The 18759-nt window shown below is 41.9% G+C and overlaps 2 protein-coding genes across 2 annotated transcripts; both read right to left on the bottom strand.

The window, feature by feature from the left end:
* Positions 1 to 951: 951 nt before the first annotated feature.
* On the bottom strand, positions 952 to 5165 carry mmp20a (matrix metallopeptidase 20a (enamelysin)). Its single transcript, XM_012828788.3, has 10 exons — positions 5078 to 5165; positions 4486 to 4727; positions 3342 to 3490; positions 3081 to 3212; positions 2603 to 2764; positions 2392 to 2503; positions 2158 to 2297; positions 1624 to 1780; positions 1329 to 1432; positions 952 to 1182 (listed from the first exon to the last, which is right to left on the bottom strand). Exons 1-10 carry the CDS (start codon positions 5156 to 5158, stop codon positions 1079 to 1081), a joined length of 1383 nt encoding a protein of 460 aa, XP_012684242.2. The 5' UTR covers positions 5159 to 5165; the 3' UTR covers positions 952 to 1078.
* A 1223-nt stretch (positions 5166 to 6388) lies between these two features.
* Positions 6389 to 14716, bottom strand: mmp20b (matrix metallopeptidase 20b (enamelysin)). The gene is made up of 9 exons (XM_031572837.1): positions 14632 to 14716; positions 10515 to 10585; positions 9602 to 9840; positions 8932 to 9071; positions 8705 to 8830; positions 8355 to 8513; positions 7553 to 7724; positions 7268 to 7401; positions 6389 to 6549 (listed from the first exon to the last, which is right to left on the bottom strand). Exons 1-9 carry the CDS (start codon positions 14714 to 14716, stop codon positions 6389 to 6391), a joined length of 1287 nt encoding a protein of 428 aa, XP_031428697.1.
* Between the last annotated feature and the right edge of the window lie 4043 nt (positions 14717 to 18759).

Below are 18759 nucleotides of genomic sequence, written 5' to 3'. Positions count from 1 at the left end.
AACTGAGGAAATGTGAAAGAATTGTGCCTAACCAGACAGACGGTGGGCCCTCATTTCACAGGCTTCGCACATCAGCAGCCGCACAGTGAGCACAGGTGAGGAGACCTATATTTATATATACTATATATATATATTTCACTCACACAAAACGGGACGCAATAAATGGGTTGAGTAATTAGTGGATGTGGCCAGGAAGTCATTCTTCATCAGCCAATCACAATGAGTTCACCATACCTTATACACGTTCACACGGAGCCCAGTTATTGCTCTTCAAACAACAACTTTCCGGTCACAAAACGAAGCGGTTTACACTAATGGAGACGGGTTCTTGTGCGGGAGGTCTGCCCGACATGAAATCATTGAAATGTTTCTGTGTTGCTTTGAAGGAACCTTCATATATGGAACTCCCACGTCTGTGCAAGGACACACCCCAGCATTGTGTGGACCCACCCATGTTTGTGTTTAGAATCTTGCTCTAACGAAATTAGCTCAGTGATTTTGTTTAGTTAAATTAGCTTTATGTCCTATGTGGTGGGCATGTGTATGTTAAAATAGCTTTAGGTTATATGTGGTGGACATGTGTATGTTAAGTTAGCTTTAGGTTATATGTGGTGGACATGTGTATGTTAAGTTAGCTTTAGGTCATATGTGGTGGGCATGTGTGTATGTTAAGTTAGCTTTAGGTCATATGTGGTGGGCATGTGTGTATGTTAAGTTAGCTTTAGGTCATATGTGGTGGACATGTTTATGTTAAGTTAGCTTTAGGTCATATGTGGTGGACATGTGTATGTTAAATTAGCTTTAGGTCATATGTGGTGGACATGTTGCCATCAATGAAATTAGGGTCCATAATCATTGAGCCACAGCGACCTTTCAACTCCTTAATTTAGTTTTTTGTTTTTAAATATTATTATTACTATTATTATGACACGTTAAAACAGATACGCATATTATTTTTATTTAATTTGTTTTAACAATACAGATAATTCATTACATATAAAATTGGAACACTAGACAAATAAAAATTCAACAACCACTGTCAACCAAAATAAATTATATTTTTTCTATCTGTACAGTTTTAGCAGCCAAGCCATGCATTTGCTTTGATGGTGTAAAGAACTCTTCTCTCTCTGTAATCAAAATTATATGCCTTTGACCCAGAAAAAAACTGAATGCTTCCCTCTGAAAAACAGCAATACAATAGGTAGTCAGGATAACAAGAAACACACAACACTACAAGCCATGCTGTACATATTTAAATATTTGAGGAGATAACTATGCAGCTTTTTTTTAATTGAGCTATATGGTGGAGGTCAGTATCCTTTTACCTCTGAACTGAAAAGCTGCATCAACTTTATCCCCAATACCTGGCCAATCAGACTGGATTTTACGAGGAAATCCAGAATCCATAACACTCAGAGCTTCGTCATATCTGTTAAACAAAACTGACATGTTGGACTTGAGCAGCAGGAGCTTGTAGCCCTCGCTAGATGGCAGACTTTAGCTTTTGAAACATGAAGTAGGAAAACAACAGCCCAACAAAACACTGCTACTTTGGATTTTCATCTTTCCAATTCTTATCACCTCTTACTAGAAAGGAAATGTACATCAGAGCCTACATACCTGTAATAAACATGTCCTGTGAAGAAATAGGTTTTCTTATATTCTCTCAAATGAACAGCAGCATCAATTTTTTTCACAGTCGTAGGGAATCCATAATCATAGATTGAGCCGCCGTAACTTTTCATCTTAAGCTTTTGAACCATCCAGTATTTAGGACCTGCAACATGAGGCCAGGTTATGTACACATACACATAGTACACACATATAGTGTCCATTTGACCACCTTCCTTGACAGTGAGTTCTCATCAAATGTGTAATATCCTGTCTACTGTGTTTACATTTAGTCATTTAGCAGACGCTTTTATCCAAAGCGACTTACATATGTGCGACTTACAATGTATACACATTTTACATTTACACTGATGGCACACTGCACATCAGGAGCAATTAGGGGTTCAGAGTCTTGCTCAAGGACGCTTCGACAGGGAATCGAACTAGCAACCTTCTGATTACTAAACGACTTCTCTACCACTGTACCACTGTCGCCCATGTTGTTGTGGAGAAGTATGGATAGGGTCTGTCAGGCCACTTTACCCGTGAAGACGAAGGTGACACCGGTGTGTGGGATGTTATAAGCAGCATCCACAGATCTAACACTGGGGAGAAGTGTGCTTATGAGACCCTCTTTCACTCTGCTCCAGGACGTCATCCATGGCGTCCTTAGCCACACGGAACTAGAGCAAGGACAGAAGTGTACCCTTAGCAAGACTGGAGGAAAAGATTCTTTTTTTTGTATTTATTGCAAAATGTCACAGAATATTTGTGAACCTGCCCTTGAAGAAAAGAATCTCATTCCCAAGCATCGTCACAGCACCAATAGAAAAGTTGGGCTGGCATTTTTTGGGGATGGTTGGAGTTTCTGGTTTCGTGATGCGCTTTCCTGTAACATAAAAGTATATGTGGCACATTTCAGAAGCAACCATGTTTTACTATAACACAACCATTTGTTTTTTGTAAACATGACCATGTTTATGCTTACCATAGAGTGCCTGAATTGCAAGTGTGTCGTCTGTAGGCAGTCTGGGGCTAGTTAAGGAGAACCTTTTATACTTGGGGTACATGAGGGCAGAGGGGTCTTTAGAGTGGGAAAGGCCGAGGGAGTGACCAAGCTCATGGACGGCCACAGTCAACAGGTTAAAGCCTGTGATGGGGAGAGGTCAGAGGTCAAAATCACAGCTTCTTTACTTTAGGTTCAAACACTATTGATGGACCTGGGTTACTGTGTCCTGTTCTCCATATTTCATCATCATCGTCATCATCATCATCATCATCATCATCATCATTATCCTCATCATCCTCATCATCCTCATCATCATTCTCTACTTTAGGTTCAAACACTATTGATGGACCTGGGTTACTGTGTCCTGTTCTCCATATTTCATCATCATCGTCATCATCATCATCATCATCATCATCATCTTCATTCTCTACTTTAGGTTCAAACACTATTGATGGACCTGGTTTCCTGTGTCCCGTTCTCCATATTTCATCGTCATCAAAGTGTACGTCTCCCCCCATGTTGTCTCCAGGCTCAAAGGCGTGTGCTAGGACACCCTTGGGCCCGTCGAAGGGGAAGAAGTCTCCATGAACTGCAGAAGGAGGGAGGGAGAGCAGTGTCATGGCCGTGTCAAAGCAGGATGGAGGTTTCTAAAGCACAGAGAACTATCTGGTCAGGATATCAATGCGTGCTCAAGTGTATTCAGTGTTCTCAAACCTGCCTTTGGTTTCAAAAGAGATGACGATGTCTGCTTCGCCATGGTCCACTTTGATGAAGTCCAGGTCTGCTGCACCACTCCACATGTTCAGGGCCACGTGTATGGAACGCTCCACCTCCTCCCTACGCAGATCTGTGGTGTATTTTGCAATCCTGTGGGGATAAGTACCTCAGTGAAACATGCGGAGACCTGACTGATAAAGACACTGTAAATCATCCTGCCAGTTAAATCCAGACTCCTTAACCCCAGGTTAGCAATCATGTGTCAGCCTTTACTACACATGCTTGAGCAATGACCAGCAGACAACTGTTGTAAAGGTAATGACTGCCAAACCTCATCCTCTCAGAGTTGAGTAACACATACGTGATTACATGCAAGTGTTTTGACTGAGACAAGATTGGGGAACATTTCAAAAGAAATAGTTCAGAGAGAGGGAGTTAGTTCACCCTTGTGAGTGCTATGAAGGAGCTTACTAAAGACAGGTTACTTTAGCAGAGGTCATGTCAAAGTCCTTCAGGGCAGGTCTGTCCTCTTGGCAGCCATCCTGGTGACCTCCAGTTATTTTAGTCCTGTAAGACTATGGCCTGTCTAATTAGATGAGGAGAGGCCGAAATGTCTACATTTGATGGTCAAACCAGCATTCAAAAAGATCTCTGACTCATATCTAAAATCTGACGAACCATCATCAAACCTCTCACAAATAGGGCCACTTAAAGACAGATTTAGTTTTGCTGTGCTGAGTGCTTGTTGAGAAAGCAGTTGTATCTAAGGTACATACCGGCACTATGGAATATGCTGTACAGAAGATATATTATATTTAAATATAGAGGTGGAAATTTCAAAAGAAACCCACAATTCCTAGCTATATCCCTGGGCAGGGGTTCCAGCCGTGAGCCACCATATGTTGTGTTACAGATCTTCTTCACATAATTCAGAGAAAGTGTCCCCTATAAGGCCTGTAGTTCTGCGGACCGCATCATTGAACACTGAGCAAAACGTTGCATGAGCAAATCACTTTCAATACAATTTAGATTCCCATTGAAAATAGACATTACATGCCAGTTTGTATCCGAGACCACAAAGCACTCAGTGAGTTTAAAATAGAAGTGCTAGGCTAGTGGTTAGCATGAAATACTGAGACGCTCACTTGTATGTTGCTGTATGGTTCTTCCACTTAGGCCGACCAGGATACAAGCTGAAGTTCTCCACGTCAGGGACCCCACACCGAGGTTCCCTCATGACCAAGAGTGTCTCGGGGGTGAGTTGCCCAGTCTCCTTCAGACCAAAAAAGTTCTGCATCTCCCTCAACTTCATCTCCAGGCTGCTCAAGTCCCTCGGGCTTCGTGGACCTCCACTCATTGGCATACGGTAGAACTTCCTTAAATACACCTGTTTTTCACATCCTCAACATTTGCATTGTGTCTTGCAGAAAAAAAATATTTCTTCAGTGAATCATTTTATTTTATATATGAGCATACTGTATGTAGCGTGCCCCATAACTATTCACTGGAGACATTTAGTGGCTCAGAAAATGACATTCTAACATTTGTGTGTGAAATGCTTAAAATGGCAGACATTCATTCAAAAGTACATACAAAAGTACTTGCTCATTCAGCAAAAGGTAACAGCATATATGAATTTATCAGTGGCTAACAACCCATCCCTGATCCAGACAAAATAACAATAGTGGATATGAGTTGAAGAGAACAGGACACAACAGACACAACAGACACACAAACCTCAGCATAGCGCACGTCCTCTGCCTCCTGAACCAGCGGTCGGGTCCAAACGGTGCTCACGCTCAGTGCAAAGCTCACCATGTGGATCCAGCGCCCTCTCCGCTCCATTATTGACTTTGGGCCACAACTGTGTCAGTCCAAGGATTTATAGAGGGAACATGTGACAGTGCGTCACATGACATCTGGAAGCTCAGAAAAAACATCTTGTAGTCCACAAACTCATCTGAAGCAATTGTGGCACCTCCTGTGGTTGGACTAATCTTACCACAAACCCAGTGAAGTCATGTCTTGTTTACTTCTATAGGAATTCCAGAGGTTCAACATGAACAACAATTCGACCTCATATTTGCATAGGTTGCACACTTCTAGCCATGGTGATTTTACTATGGAGACATGTTTTGCCATTGTCTTCCACAATGTAACCCACAGGCAAAATAAATAACTTGTAAAAGCCACATTCTGGCATATCTGCATTCTGATCTCAGTCTTTGTGAAGTGTCAGCGAGATGCTGTGGTTGTGTATGCATTCAGGCATTAACATGTAATGGCCACAGGGCATAGAAACAACGGATCAAAATGTTCAGCCACACTTCCCCCTTTTATTGTGTTTACAGACATGGATAGACAAAAACAGTTTCTAGTTGTAAAGTGGGTATTCTCTAAATATTGTGTAAATATTATTATTATTATTATTATTATTAATAATAATACACACACAATTTCAGTTTGACATGGTAAAACAGGCACTTTCAAAATGTCAGTATAATTGAAAAAAATTACATATGCCATACAGCCCAGCAGTATTCCAGTTGTAAGAATAAACATCTTGAATTATTTTTCCATGCACCCAAGCCAAGAATTTGCCTTATCAACTCCAGTGATCTGTTTTGTTGTGTAATTGTAGTTGTATACGTCTGCCTGGGAGAATAAGTGGATAAGACCTGCAAACACAAACATGGTGTGCTGATTAGTCCTAAGCAGCTGCATTAGTTTGACATGAATATGTTGTGCAATGCTAACACACACTTGAATAATAACAACATTTCAGCAGTAACCAGTAATGGAGCCAGTCCAGACCACTCTGTGGTTACTCACCATCTTTAGAAATCGCAGCATTTAGAGGGATATTAATTCCAGGGAAATCATCTTTGATAGATCTGGGGAACGAGTTCTCCATACTTTTACGATTCTCATTATACCTACAAAGATGTTACAGTCATCAGTTAGTATTTCAGACATTTACAACACTCTCTTACAATGTCTCTCACTTGCTGTAATATTGAAGAATGTCTATAGATGTTGCAGTCTGCCTTACGTCCAGTACTTCTGATGGGTAAAGAACAGAGTATGTCCCGTGCTCCTAATGTGAACGGCAGCATCTATTTGTTTCACCCATGATGGAAATCCAAAGCTTCTGATGTGTTTTCGTCGTCCCTTTATTAGTGACCCCCTCATGGTCCAGTATTTGGTACCTTGGCAAACACAAACACACACACACACACACACACACACACACACACACACACACACACACACACACACACACACGCTGATGTTAAATCATTCATCGAGAGAGGGTGTAGCAGATTTTCGAGCACAAAAGGAATAAACAGGTTGTCTGTTTTAGTCTGGTGATGTATGTCTGACTTTGATAGACTCCTTGTAAGCTTTTATCATTTTCTTATAAACTAATCCTCAGTGCTCCCTAGAAAATGACTGCATGATGAAGTGTTTAGCACTGTGCTGGAATCGTTAAGCTGCACGACTACATTGTTGCTTCACTGACAGACAACACTGTACTCCATGAACTCTACTGCTTCACAGACAGACAGACAGACAGACAGACAGACAGACAGACAGCCTCACTGTACTCCATGAACACAGACAGACAGACAGACAGACAGACAGACAGACAGCCTCACTGTACTCCATGAACTCTACTGCTTCACAGACAGACAGACAGACAGACAGACAGACAGACAGACAGACAGACAACACTGTACTCCACGAACTCTACTGCTTCACAGACAGACAGACAGACAGACAGACAGACAGACAGACAGACAAACACAGACAGCCTCACTGTACTCCATGTACTCTACTGCTTCACAGACAGCCTGTGCCCAGAAGTCCAATTGGTCAATCTTCACTATAGTGTTTGTAATGGCTCAAGAAGAGGAAGGTGTGTACCATTGAACAGATAGGCAGTTGATCTTTGTGGTACAGAGTAGGCAGCGTTGATGTTTGAGTCAATTTTCGGCATGAAGTTTTGGATAGGTCCCTCTTTAATGCCATATTGGCCCTCATGCTTGATCCACAAGTACCTTTATGCAACAAGAAACAGAAACATTTGACGTAAATATAATCCACACAAGTATAAATGATGTGTAGGCTTTCAGTGCTTTGCATTCTTGATATTCCTAACATGTGAGCATGAGAGAGCAGTCTGAACAGTGCCTCAGTCTCCCATCTCACCTGTCTTTGAAGAAGAAGAGTGCATCCCTGAGGTCTGTGACAGCATCAAAAGAGAGGTTTGGGTCACACGTCTCCTGCAGGGCTTGGGGCTGACGGGGGCCCATGTGGAAGGGGTTGAAACGGGGATGCCAGATAAATCTGGAGGGGGTGTACGACCTCTTTCTCTGCGGCCCTACGGGAAATATGGTTTACTCTTAATATTTGTATTTTTATGGATTCATTGCATTAAAGCAAACATTTTATTGACTTACATCAATTGTGACATTCATTTAGATGAACAATCTGTCCACTTAATAATAAACCCATTATACACTTTACAAGGAGAATCCTTAACTAACTTACCACAATTTCATGAACAAAGATGAACGAACCATTCATTTCCACATTAAGAAAAATCAAGTCATACTAGGCCCTGTCATTAACAGTCTAAATTCTTTATGTTTTGTTGTGTTACCACACATCATTTTTGTGGGAGGATCATTCAGGTAAAGCATTGACATGATTTAGGATGACTCAGATGTTGGAATTGCTATTCACTGAATTATAACAGACAATCTATGACTGGTTAAAACGTGCTGTTATGTCCTGCCATCCTGCACAAAGGTTTTCTAAATAGGGAGAAGTTAAAAGCTAGAACAATGTGACAAACACTTTAAACAGCACCAAGCTCGTAACACTTGAGTGAATAAGACTAGTTTATATGACAAAGCAGATGGAAAGGGTTTCCTGTCTCATCTTTCTACATCACAAGCGCTCACTGGGAAATAGGGTTTTTGTGGTGGAGTTGTTGGTATTTCCATACCATAGAGTGCATTCAGGTTCATAATGTCTTCACTGGAGATTAAGATCTTCTGGGCCTGGGACCTGTAGACTGGGTACATCAGAGACTTGGGGTCTCTTGAGTGCCTCAAACCCAAGGCGTGCCCAAACTCATGTGCTGCCACTAGAAACAGGTTGAAGCCTAAGACAACAAACACACAACAAAACAAGACATGCCAATCCCAAAACCACACAGATAAAATACCTTAGCGTGTTGCCACAGTGGTTGAGGTTTGGAACGACCTTTTATAAATGACAGAGACTATGTACACCTCATGAATCCTCTCGATGCGGCTCTATGCTCCATCTGAAATGTGAGTTTAGTGGGGCTACCTTTTGATCCCGCTGACCAGTATTCATCATCGTCAAAGTGAACGTCTCCACCAAGCCTCTCACCAGGCCCAAAGGCATGAGCCAGTGTACCTCCTGGGCCGTCGAACGGGAAGGAATCGCCATGCTCTGGGGTTGTGACAAACACAGATGCGCTGGTGGAATATCTGTTTTTAAGAAGGTCATGTGCCCTTTGAGGCCTGGAGAAGTTGCCTGACCCAAATTCGTACCTCCATAGTTAAACTCCACCATGATGTCCGCCTTGTCAGAGTATGACCTTACGAACGTCAGCTGACTGGCCCTGCCCCACACAGCCAAAGCAGAACTGATGAGGGAATCCACCACATGAGCGGGCATATCACTGGTGTACCTGCCAATGCTGAGACACAAAAACACCTCAGGTACATTATTGCAATATAGGTTACGATAATATTTTCATTGGTGATGATTTCAAGAGGACCTTTTATGCTTTTCCATTTTTTCCCCTTTGTGCATGTCAACAGCCCGCAAAGTTCTAAAGCCCAAAGAACATGCCAGAGGGAGTAACTCTCTCCCCCAGAAACCACTTTTCTCAGCTGTCTGAAACGCCTCATTGGAATTCCAGTCCCTTTTCTTTGTTACAAGAGGATGCAATCTCGTAACACAATCCTTACTGCCCACCCAGCTGACCAAACATCAAGACAGTGGCTGACGATGTACAGTACAGAGATGACAGTATGAGAAACATAATGTGGTTTTGGAACATTGAAATGATCATACTAGATCCTCTTTAATAAAATAATGTGGTTTTGGAACATTGAAATGATCATACTAGGTCCTCTTTAATAAATGCCAGACTGGTATTCCGTGAATATGAGCTCTCCTCCCTCAGACCAAGTAGAACAACGGAGGTACTACTACCCAAAAGTGACTTTGTTCTTCTTCCAGCGTGTGAGTGTGCCATGGCTGTAGTCCTCCACATCTGAGACCCCACAGCGAGGGGTCCTGATCACCTCCAGCGTCTGGGCGTCCAGGCTGCCTGTGAGCTCCAGCCCAAAGAAGTTTTGCATGTCTGCCAGTTTGGAGGAGAAGGAGGGATCGCTTCGCTTTGTGCGGGTCAGTGGCTCCCTCTCAAAGTTGTAAAAGTGCTGCAGATACTCCTGAAAGTGCATGATGCAGCGGAACATGAGGAGGTTTAGCTGATGCTCATTCTTTAATTCCCTTACCATGCACAAAGGTGCTCTACTTTGAATTGTAATTTGTTTCTCTGACATTTCATTTTCAAAAAACATTGAGCGATAATAATCCAAATATTACCAGAGCAGCAATAAAGCACTAAGTGATGTATCCAAATGTCCAAAAATGCACATACCACCTAATTTTACCTCTGATATACCCCATGTTAGTTATGGATAAATAGATACTTTTCATTCATTCATAATTTACCCATACAGCAGCTAAACTGAATTATACTCAAATGAAAACAGAGTTACTTAGATTTTAAGATTCATTATAAAGTGCATTTGTCAAGCCACAGACACCTTTATGGCAGAAGAAAATAAAGATTTACATCAAAATGGCAGAATGAAATGCAAACAGCTGACAAAGATGTGATTGCATAATAGTTTCTCACTAACCATGACAATGGCTTTGTTATTCATGTCCACTGTTCACACAGATTCAAATGCCTCATTTTACATTACCAATTAGTTAGCTCTAAAAGGCTTCGAAAATGTCTAAAAAGTTCAAAAGGCTTTTTACCAATGTAGTCGAATACGCTAGACATATAAGCTTTCATTTCCTGCTCTGAATAATGACAAATATGCTGACTTACTGTTGCCAGAGCCAGGTCACTGGAGGTCTGGTCTGGATGCATGGAGAGGTCTTCTCTGGGGACTGATGGTGCTGTGAAACACACACCACAGAGCCCTGAAGCAAACACACATAGCCAAGAAAACCCAAGCTGCATCTTCGAACTATAGAATAAAGCACTGAACTTCTCTATTTTAAGAACCTGGAGTGGAAAGCCATTCTAGATGGGTATGTCCTTAAACGTGTTATTATGTCTCACATGACGCCAAAACCAGGAAAACCTCAATCAGGAGCCTGGTATTAGGGAGGGGTTTGAGCAGGTCACAGGGAAATCTGTGTGTGGGGACTGAGAAATGATTTCAAACCTAAATCATTTCCAATTCAAAAACCTCATCCCCTGTCAGAATGAAACTAGACTCAACTAATGAGGGTGGGTACTCTGAAAGGGGGTCAAATTAAGGTTTCAGAATGTTTCAAGATTCAAACGGCACTCTAACCAAAGGCACCATAAAAACCACTTGAGTAAAACTGTGCCCTTAAAATGCACTTAGACTGTACTAATCCACGCATTTCAACACCCAGTTTCAACTTTCATGACAGGCTATTTCGCAGGACTGCTAGTGGCAAACCCAGATTAAAATAACTCCGCCAACGCACGCAAGAGACAGTAAAAATAGAAAGAAACAAAAATATATTTTTCTTCTCCTCACTAGTTCAGAGCAGAGCTTGTTACAGCACTCCTACTATAGTAACCTTACATGGACCGATTACTGCCAACTTTTCTTTCTCTTGACATTTTGTTTCTGCAACAGCATTGGAACTATGATGTGGCACATTTGGAATATTAAAAAAATCTTGTAAACTGAAAGATATAATTTTCCTCAATGACTGGAATATTTTTTGTCATATTCCAGTGGAAGATCCTGAAAAGAATGCAAAGTGTGGAACATAATTGTGTGGCTGTCTGTGAGGCTTGAAACCAGATTGAACCTGGCAGGGCCCCCTCCCTGGCTGTAGCACGGGCAGTGAGCCAGTGGGCATACTCTGGGTGTAATTAGGCATGATTGGGAGCGCAGTGAATGTATGGTGTCAGCACGGATCCACAAACAAACTGCATCTCAGGGCTTTTCATCCACAGGGAGAGGCCTTACGGCTCCTTGGCATCCCTCTGCTTTGTCTTTTTTTGGTGAACTTCTGATGTGGTTTTTGCCAGTTACAAGAGATCAAGGCACAATTGCATGTTTTGCTTTCCTGTAAAAGCACTTTTCACCAAGTGAGATTTTAAGATTGCCAAACTAAATGAATGTGGGCGACAGCAGGAAGAAAAAGTCTTTGTATGCAGAAGTCCTAAACCGAAGAGATTATTGTTATTGTAATATGGCATCGGAAATGGGAATTAAACAAGCACCAACATCTCCCTGCCTGCAGACATCATAGGTAGACATATCCGGCACACATCCAGGATCTTTGCCAAAGATGCTTTCAAAATAAAAATGTAAATCTTAATTAAAATGCTAATTTAGGGGCTGCCCTATTTAGGGGCTGAACCGGACAACAAAAGAGACACATTCGGTAACGTAGTTACGACGGGCCCAGGTGCAGGCTATTATGGTGGCGTAAGGCAGTGGTTCCCAAACATTTTACAGTCCCGTACCCCATGTTTGTAACCACCGCCGCCCCTCCCCTGCGCAGATAGCAGATATTTTTCTCACGCCCCCTCCCCCCGGCTACGGGCCCCCAAGACCCACGGGCCCAGGTGCAGCCGCTATAGTTACGCCCCTGACCTTCGGTCAAGTAAGGCTGGCACCTGGGCAGAAACAGTCTTACTTTATTGAGTGAACGATTCCCTTTGAAGATGTGATTGAGGACACCTTTGAAACAAAGAGTCTAAAGTATGCAAAACTGGTTATGGAAGCAAGGGAACCAGGTGGGCAAGCACACACAAGACCAGTGGAGATCGGGCTAGAGGCTTTGTGGCTAAATCAACCTCTCAAAGTCATCATCACGTCAGTTGGATTTAGCTTTTTGAGGATGGTCACTCAAAGGAGCTTTAAAGTAGTTGTCTGACGCTTCGGAAAAAGGAGGAGGAGCTCACAGACTACTTGGGGACATAGTGGTGATTTAACCAGTACCATGTGAAGAAGCCTGTTGGTGCAAGATGTCTTGGAATTTGACACGCTGGCATACATTGATATACTTAACAAGATCTGCTGGTTTTTGGCGTACCTAAAGCCTACATCAATGGTGCATGAGTGTAGCTGAAGAGGCCACACTTAGAGGCACTATAATCTACAGGGCATAAGTATGTCTGAAGAGCCACTATAATCTACAGGGCATAAGTATGTCTGAAGAGGCACTATAATCTACAGGGCATAAGTATGTCTGAAGAGGCACTATAATCTACAGGGCATAAGTATGTCTGAAGAGCCACTATAATCTACAGGGCATAAGTATGTCTGAAGAGGCACTATAATCTACAGGGCATAAGTATGTCTGAAGAGGCACTATAATCTACAGGGCATAAGTATGCAGATAGCCCGGTTGGACTGGCATTCAGTCATGGCTGTTGTGCTTATGTGTATCTTGAGGTGTATCTGTTTGTGGTTTTGATGTGTCCTAACCCATCATGAGTATGGACAAAACACTGATGAAGGAAGATGCCCACTTGACAACCCAAGGGAAATGCTCACGAAGGCGTCTTTGTTGTTGAGGATGGTTAAGTATCAGTATGATGGTTGTAGTGCTCCCTGTTGTGTTATAATACTTAGTTAAGTCAGGTTAGGTTGTTAGGTATGTGTACTTGCATGTGACAGTGAGAAGATTGGCGATGTGGGAAGTCCCAGTCAAAAGCACATTGAAGATATTGTTCTAGCTGTGTCACAGTAGAGGTGTACTGCCATCTGATATATCTGATAACTGGATGAATGGATGTCCAAGTTTAGGAACCCAAGTGTAACATGATATGGATGCCAGCTTTTAGATTCGGTTTCAATTCAACCTCTCAGTGGTTGACAGAACATCATGCTTCACACACATGCAGTGGTAGGAAGTTAGTGAACCCCAATCTCTGAAAATCTGCATAAACATAACATAAAATGTGATCATACTGTATGTTCTTCCAAATTATAAACATTGATAAAGAGAAGAACAGAATATATATACACAAAAATGTAATATTTATTCACTCCTTTATTGACCAAATAATCCAGCAGTAAATGATCTTAAGTAAGCACAGTTGAGGTCGAAAGTTTACCTTGGCTAAACTCATTCAAACTCAACATTTATTTCAATATATAACCCCTCTGCTGGCTCAGTTAGTCCAACTACTTTATTTTGATGATCTGAGATTCCAGAATAGTAGTCAAATCATTAAAAAATGTATTTATTTTATCACGGTCAAAAGTTTACCTACACTTTGTTCATATTTAGAGGAATAGCCTTTAAAATGTGTGACTTGAATCAAACGCTTGGGGTTGCCTTCCTCAAGCTTTGCACAACACACTGCAGGAGTTTTGGCACATTCCTCCTGGCAGAAGTTGTGCAACTGATTCAGATTTGTAGGCCTGCTTGCACGAACCTGCCTTTTCATTTCAGCCCACAAAATGTTGTATTGGATTAAGGACAGGGCTTTCTGTTGGCCACCCCAAAATGTATACTTGTTGTCCATACGCCATTGTGTTACCCTTCTGGTGGTATGCCTATGATCATTGTCCTGCTGAAAGATCTATTTGCGTCCAAGCTTTAGCCTCCTGGCCGATGTCTTCAGAATGAAGTTTCAAAATATCCACCTAATTCTCCTTCTTCATGATGCCACCAGTTTTATGAAGTACTCCAGTCCCTCTTACAGCAAAACCCCACAACATGATGCAGCCACCCCTGTGCTTTACGCTTGGAATGGTGTTCTTTGGGTTATGAACCTTATGCTTCTTCCTCCATACACACGTTGATCATTATGGCCAAACAGTTCTATTTTTTGTCTCATTTGCCCAGAGAACATTCCTCCAAAAGGTAAGGTCTTTGTCACAGTGTTCTTCTGCAATCTTTAGTCCAGCTGTTTTTGGTAGAAGTGGCTTCCTTCTTGGGGAACAGCCTTTCAGGTCATGATGACGCAGCACTTTCTTCACTATGGATCTACATACCTTTGTACCAGTTGCCTCCAACACCTTTCCCTGTTGCTTGACTGTTGCCCTTGGGTGCTTTTTGAACCTTTTGCGTCAAAATCATTTTGTCTCTAGGACTCCGTACACCTCTCCTTCCTGAACGATGCGATGACTGTGGTGTTTATATTTGTGCAATATTGTTTGTACAGATGAACATGATACCTTCATGGGGTGACAGTGGTACAGGAGGTAGATAAGTCGTTTAATAATCAGAAGGTTGCTGGTTCAATTCCCTGTTGAAGCGTCCTTGAGCAAGACACTGAGCCCCTAATTGATCCTGATCAATTGTGCCATCAGTGTAAAAATTTAAAATGTGTATACATCCTTGTAAGTCGCTTTGGATAAAAGCGTCTTTAAATCGAGCATTTCTTTCTGAGGTGTTGGTTGATTTCTTTAGATTTTCCAATGATGACAAAGGACACTAAAGGAAGGCCCACGGGTATGCCCCCAATTGACTCATTCCTGACACGCTCCCTCCGGATTCAACTCACCTGCCTCCGTCACATTCCCAGTCACCTGAGCTCTAATCACGGACACCAGTCACTCCCTCTCTAGTTCGTTAAGTGTTATCACTTGACATTTTCAGTTTACCGTTTTGACTCTGTTACCTGTTATCTGTCTCTGGCTACTTTTAAATAAACTCTGCTAAGGTAACATCTGTGTCTCGCCTGAAGTCCCTGACAACGCAATCTTTCCATCCCAAATGAAATGATTGGACGGCCTGCCTACCTGCCTGTCTGCTGACCTACCTGTCTACTTGTTCTCTGCCCCTGCACTCATAACACGTGACAGAGCCTTCCACAAGGCTAGCCAAGCATGTTGTAAGATTGTAAAACTTCTTGTCTCTTTTGTGAGAACACCTCACAAGTGTAGAGAAGCAGTATCCCATCTACAAACTGCAGAATATGTCAGTTAATTCCAATGTAGTTATAAATAATGTTTTATTAATCATGCCTGTTCTATTCTGTGTTTTGCATAAAGGAACAACACAGCAGCTGGAGGGATTCAATCTGGTCCCTTGCTGTTGCTACACAGAATATCACAGCACTTGGATTGAGTCTGGTCCCCAGCCCCTGCTATAGCCCTGTCACAATGAGGGGTGATTCAAGCAACTGTCCTGGGGTTCTGCCTTTATATTAAACTTTTGTTGCTTTGTATCAAACACTTGTGTTGTTTTTGTACACACACACACACACACACACACACACACACTATCAGCAGTTGGAGGCACTCTGTGATCCATAGCCCCTGCTACAATCATCACAGTCACAATCATACAGTTGTACATTACTAATACTCATTTTTCAAACGCACAGTAATGCCTGTAGTAGCATCTCAATCAATAAGGACTTTGTTTTAAGTTGGAAATGGCAGTACATTCATATATTTATGCTGTAGGCAGCAGAAGGATCAAACTGAAGGTAAGCAGCTCCTGCCCACTCTGGTTTCTGGTATTACACTAGAGCCGCATTCAATTCGAGTGTTAGGACCGAACCTGGACCTAAATTCAAAGCCAGAGTTTGACCCAATCGGGTGGCCTCAATCGAGCTGCATTCAGCCTACGCATTTTTTTTTGCCACTTGGGGAGTGAACATCAATATGGCTTTTCAACTATGGCAACAACTGAGGGAATTGAAGGACCTGAAAAGTTACACTGTATTTATGTTGAACAGGCAGTTATCTGGTTTGTTTTGTTTTGGGGGAAATTTGTTATTTTCCTGAATTATGTAGCCAAAGTAGCTAACTACTCATGTGTATAGCTGTATTAGCTCAACGCTAACGTTAGTTATACTGCAGGTATAGCTGTATTAGCTCAACGCTAATGTTAGTTACACCGCAGGTGTAAGCTAGTGGACTTGTAGTTGTGAGCAGGTGTCATTTGAGGGTATTTATCTTATGTTAGTATATATTGGCTTTGAATGAGACATTTTGCAAATGTGGTGATATAGCTTATATGTGTGTTTTTGTACTTGTGAGAATAGGAATGACACATGAGGAAGTTGGATACAGTTAGCGATGACAACGGTTCCCAATTGTCCTCCAGCAGCAGTCCGGCAAGTGGCATTCATGGGTTTTGGAGGAGTGGCTTTGGAGGGAAGCCTGACAGAAGGGATGTTTTCGGTTGTATACTTTCAAAATAAGGCTTACTCTTGCTGATCTATCCAACATTGTCTACCCTAACTTTAAGGCCCAGACTATTTCATTGCCTTATAAAGACTCACCCTCTGTTGAGCTTCAGCACGCTAAAGGATAGTCTAACATTTTGTCTCAGAATATCCTGTCAATTCAGGTCTGAATGAAGAAGTATACCATTTTCATTAATAATTATTCTATTAGCTTCTCTTTACCAGTTTTAAGAACTTGAAAGAAAATCTGGTCATATTTAAGGTCACATTCACGCAGTTTATAAGAACTCTCTATGGTGCTCTCGAACCCTTGAGCGTGTTTGCGCGTCGTGTGTTTCCGATTATGTAATGTAACACCTTTGGCGAGCAGTGTGCCTTGCGCGTGTGCCAGTACGTACGTGCCTGTTTCCAGGGGCGCCCAATGAATCTGTCCCCCTTGCATGTCAATCCTAAATTCGACTCTCGAAACCATCCTTGTTTTAAAACAAGTTGTTTGGTGTTCCTGTGAGTTATAGGGTACACTTTTGTAACACTCCTGTATTCCAGTCTGACTCAGTGTAGCCTACGTGCTTGAGGGTTATCTATTTTTGACACATACATTTGACAGTATTTAGCCTCTAACGTCATACGTCTAAATTAACTTTTAAGGGGTAATTTGGGCAACAGTGGTAGAAACTGGCGCGACATAATTATGGTAAACTGGACTACCTTGAGAGCCTTTGTAGGATACTTAGGGAAGCTTTGAGGCTAGAAAAAGCGGACCTGCCCTGAGAAGGAGTTCCACTGCCCTCTAGAGGCTTGTGCCGTTGGAGAGAGAGCGCGAGCGAGAGAAAGATATCCCTTTAATATTTCAAGAAACCTGTAAAAAATACAGAAAAGAAAAAAGAAAACAAACGATTTGGAAAAAACAAACAATTAAAAAAGAACAACCTTTAATTGAGTAAAATATGTCACATAACATTCCATATCAATATGATTATGATATGCACAATTCATATGCACAATTCAATCCATTAACTGGACATGTTCCAACATAATGTCCCACCAAAGATCTCTACATCAAGTCAATCAGTTTTCGATCTGTGAGATTTTAAAACAGGAACTTTGGGAATATCTAGCATGAATGGGGTTGCGTGGATTCCCTCAAGTTTGAAGTCCAAGCTTTACTAACCTCCTGCTAAGAGCATCTAACAGCGGACCCCACCTGAGAGAGAGAGAGAGCAAAAATGGTACTCTCTGTATCATTGAATTAAGCTTTTGAAAAATGTTTAGAATTGGTTTTGGGAGATTTTTGCCACACTACACTAGTACACTAATTACACACTTGTATTTACTCTTAGTTTCCATCAATCAATTCCATCGATCAATTTCATTCACCCTCAAAACCTTACACTACACAGAGGTCATAGATTTATTTGGGAACTAAACATAAGATCAAAATTCTGCTAAGGATCTCCATGTTGGTGTGCCTGGGCTGACTCATGTCAGAGCACTCTGCATGTTAACCCTTCAAAGGCATGTGTTTGGGTAGGGCTCCGCGTGATGAGCACATAGAAGACAGAAACGGGTTGTGTGTTTGTGTGTTATCAGTAGTTCAATTTAAGTTGCATGGGTGTTTCGCCAGTTTGCCCTTCCAGGAGGAGAACTCCAGTCAGAAGAGCGGTAAGTGATGACAGGAGAGGTTGATGAAGAGGAGGGGCTAGTTGGGCAAGCAGATTTCCCCAAATGTAACAGGCCATACATGAGTCATTCTCTCTCACATACTTCTCTATTTATTTTTGGTTCAGAAACTTCTTTGGTTTCAAACCCTGTTTTTTTTGTGAATGATCATCAAAGATGCATCTTCTCTCTGTCACTGCTGTCTGTGGTTTATCTGAAACCTGTAATGATGAAGTCGTCGTGTGAGTTTTGTATAGGCTGGCACAGCCTCACATTTAACTGATGTTCCACATTAAGGCAGCAATTGGCCAATGCAGCAAAA

Source organism: Clupea harengus, chromosome 9 (assembly GCF_900700415.2).
Source record: "Clupea harengus chromosome 9, Ch_v2.0.2, whole genome shotgun sequence".
Lineage (NCBI taxonomy): Eukaryota > Metazoa > Chordata > Actinopteri > Clupeiformes > Clupeidae > Clupea > Clupea harengus.
Note: the sequence above shows the minus strand (reverse complement) of the source record. Positions and strands in the feature narration are given on the sequence as shown.

Bases quoted from the DNA above. Each gene is read 5' to 3' on its own strand.
- mmp20a (XM_012828788.3), bottom strand. From the start codon at position 5,158: ATGGTGAGCTTTGCACTGAGCGTGAGCACCGTTTGGACCCGACCGCTG. The intron at 1,433-1,623 runs GTATGTAGGCTC...TTTGTTTAACAG, and splicing joins ACAGGACATGTTTATTACAG to ATATGACGAAGCTCTGAGTG. The intron at 1,183-1,328 runs GTAAAAGGATAC...GCTGTTTTTCAG, and splicing joins TGCAGCTTTTCAGTTCAGAG to AGGGAAGCATTCAGTTTTTT.
- mmp20b (XM_031572837.1), bottom strand. From the start codon at position 14,716: ATGATTTTGACGCAAAAGGTTCAAAAAGCACCCAAGGGCAACAGTCAA. The intron at 9,072-9,601 runs GTAGTAGTACCT...CAGCATTGGCAG, and splicing joins AAGAACAAAGTCACTTTTGG to GTACACCAGTGATATGCCCG. The intron at 7,402-7,552 runs GTGAGATGGGAG...TGTTGCATAAAG, and splicing joins CTCTTCTTCTTCAAAGACAG to GTACTTGTGGATCAAGCATG.